Genomic DNA, 1,664 nt, shown 5'->3' with positions numbered 1-1,664 from the left:
AGGCATTCCCTATAAAGGAAGGCTGTGCCCAACATTATTTATCTAGTTATTCAAAACTTAAAACATGACGGATGATGTGATACAAGGAAATGCGGCTTGTCTCCGGCTATTGATTAATGAATCAATCGCTAGTTAATTCTCTACTTGTGTTATGTTGAAATACATATTTGAAAAATGAACTAAAAGAAAGCTAAGAGATGAACAGCCTCTACTGTTCATATTCATTAGTATTTATGCGTGCGTATGAATTCCTGCATATCCAAGTAGGGAATTAACTAGCGATTGATTCATTAATCAATCGCCGGAGACAAGCCGCATTTTCTTGTATCACAATGAGCATATAACCCAATAATAACATATATGTAAATTAGAATGCAGGGAAATAAAATGGCAATAATGATACAAAATGTGAGAGTAAAAAATAATTTGCGCCTACGAGATAAGTCATGCTTCTCTACCTTCCCCATTCATTTTACATTTTAAAATTTAAATATCTATACTCTTATTTAATATTGTTTTACTTAGTATTATTAGCAGTTTCATTGCAATGTATGCATTTGAAACTTTATCATATTATAGGCAAAATTAGTATTGTACTTGTTAGTCATTCCCGCTGGTTCATTGCCATATGCTCACCACTATTTTCTGTTTTCTTTTCTCTGCTCACCACTGTTTCTTCCCCTCGCGCTCCGCCTTCCGCCTGCCGCCATCATTCTGGCTCTGGCTGTCCCTTGGACTCACTGCTGTTTCTACGTCTTGCATACTGCTTTGCGCTTCTGTTATTTTACCACGTATTTTGTCTTGTGCTTGTCTTCCAATTCGCCGCTGCCACTTTAGCCTGAGCTCTATCTACACCAAGGATGCCACCACAGAACAAGTTCTGCATTTTTAAGATTTTATTAGCATTTTATTTACTGATTTTATTATAATTTAATGCAATAAATGCAAATGATTCCCAAAAAAATATTTTCAAAAATATTTTCAAAACTAAAATCAAAAATATAATTACATCGTTAAGCGTCACGCTTAAGTCATACCCAAAGCACGAGTCAGACGCAGACTAAATACCTCCCTGCATCTTCAAAAATCTCGACTTTCTGATATTTTAGGCCAAAAAACTAGAAAAATGGGTTTTGAAAATTTTCCGCTTAATAATCTGCAATTTCGCTATAAATGTCTGGAAATTCCAAAATACATCTTTACTAATGTAGTGCACATGAGTCAGGGTTAAAATTTAGAGGGAGGGGAAGGCGCTCTCATCCTGGAGGTTGACGTTGACACGGGGCTGACGGGGCTGACGGGGGGCGTTGCCACCGCGGGCACCAGCCGGACGGTCACCACGACGCTCACCACCGCGGGCACCGCCGCGGGCGCCGCCACGGGCGCCACCGCGGGCACCGTCGCGGGAGTCATCAGAGCGACGGGGCTGGTTCTCGACAAAGCGCTGCTCAATAGCAACAAGGGTCTTCTGCTTGCGCTCCTGGTTCTTCCGGCCCTTCGAGGCGTGAACAAACTGCTCGGCCTCCTCACGCACAAGCGCAACAGCGCCGTTCTGCAGCTGGCTCTGGTCAACACCACCCTCGTTGGCCTTGCGCAGAGTGCGACCGGCATCGATGCCACTGGCCTCACGCTCCTGGAGGTACTCCTCGAGGGTCTTAATAACC

The 1,664-nt window shown here is 43.0% G+C and overlaps 1 protein-coding gene across 1 annotated transcript; it reads left to right on the top strand.

Annotated features, from left to right (window-relative positions):
* The first annotated feature begins 517 nt into the window (after positions 1-517).
* BX661DRAFT_190240 (uncharacterized protein) lies at positions 518-890 on the top strand. The gene is given in 2 exon segments (XM_051537633.1): positions 518-588; positions 605-890. 2 exon segments carry the CDS (start codon positions 552-554, stop codon positions 835-837), a joined length of 270 nt encoding a protein of 89 aa, XP_051388522.1. The 5' UTR covers positions 518-551; the 3' UTR covers positions 838-890.
* Positions 891-1,664: the final 774 nt, after the last annotated feature.

Source organism: Kickxella alabastrina (genome assembly GCF_025024165.1).
Source record: "Kickxella alabastrina strain RSA 675 chromosome Unknown BX661scaffold_61, whole genome shotgun sequence".
NCBI lineage: Eukaryota > Fungi > Kickxellomycota > Kickxellomycetes > Kickxellales > Kickxellaceae > Kickxella > Kickxella alabastrina.
The sequence above is the reverse complement of the archived record's forward strand: the minus strand, read 5'-3'. Positions and strand labels throughout refer to the sequence as shown.

Excerpts from the sequence above, each read along its gene's own strand:
- BX661DRAFT_190240 (XM_051537633.1), top strand. The coding sequence starts at position 552 with ATGCATTTGAAACTTTATCATATTATAGGCAAAATTA.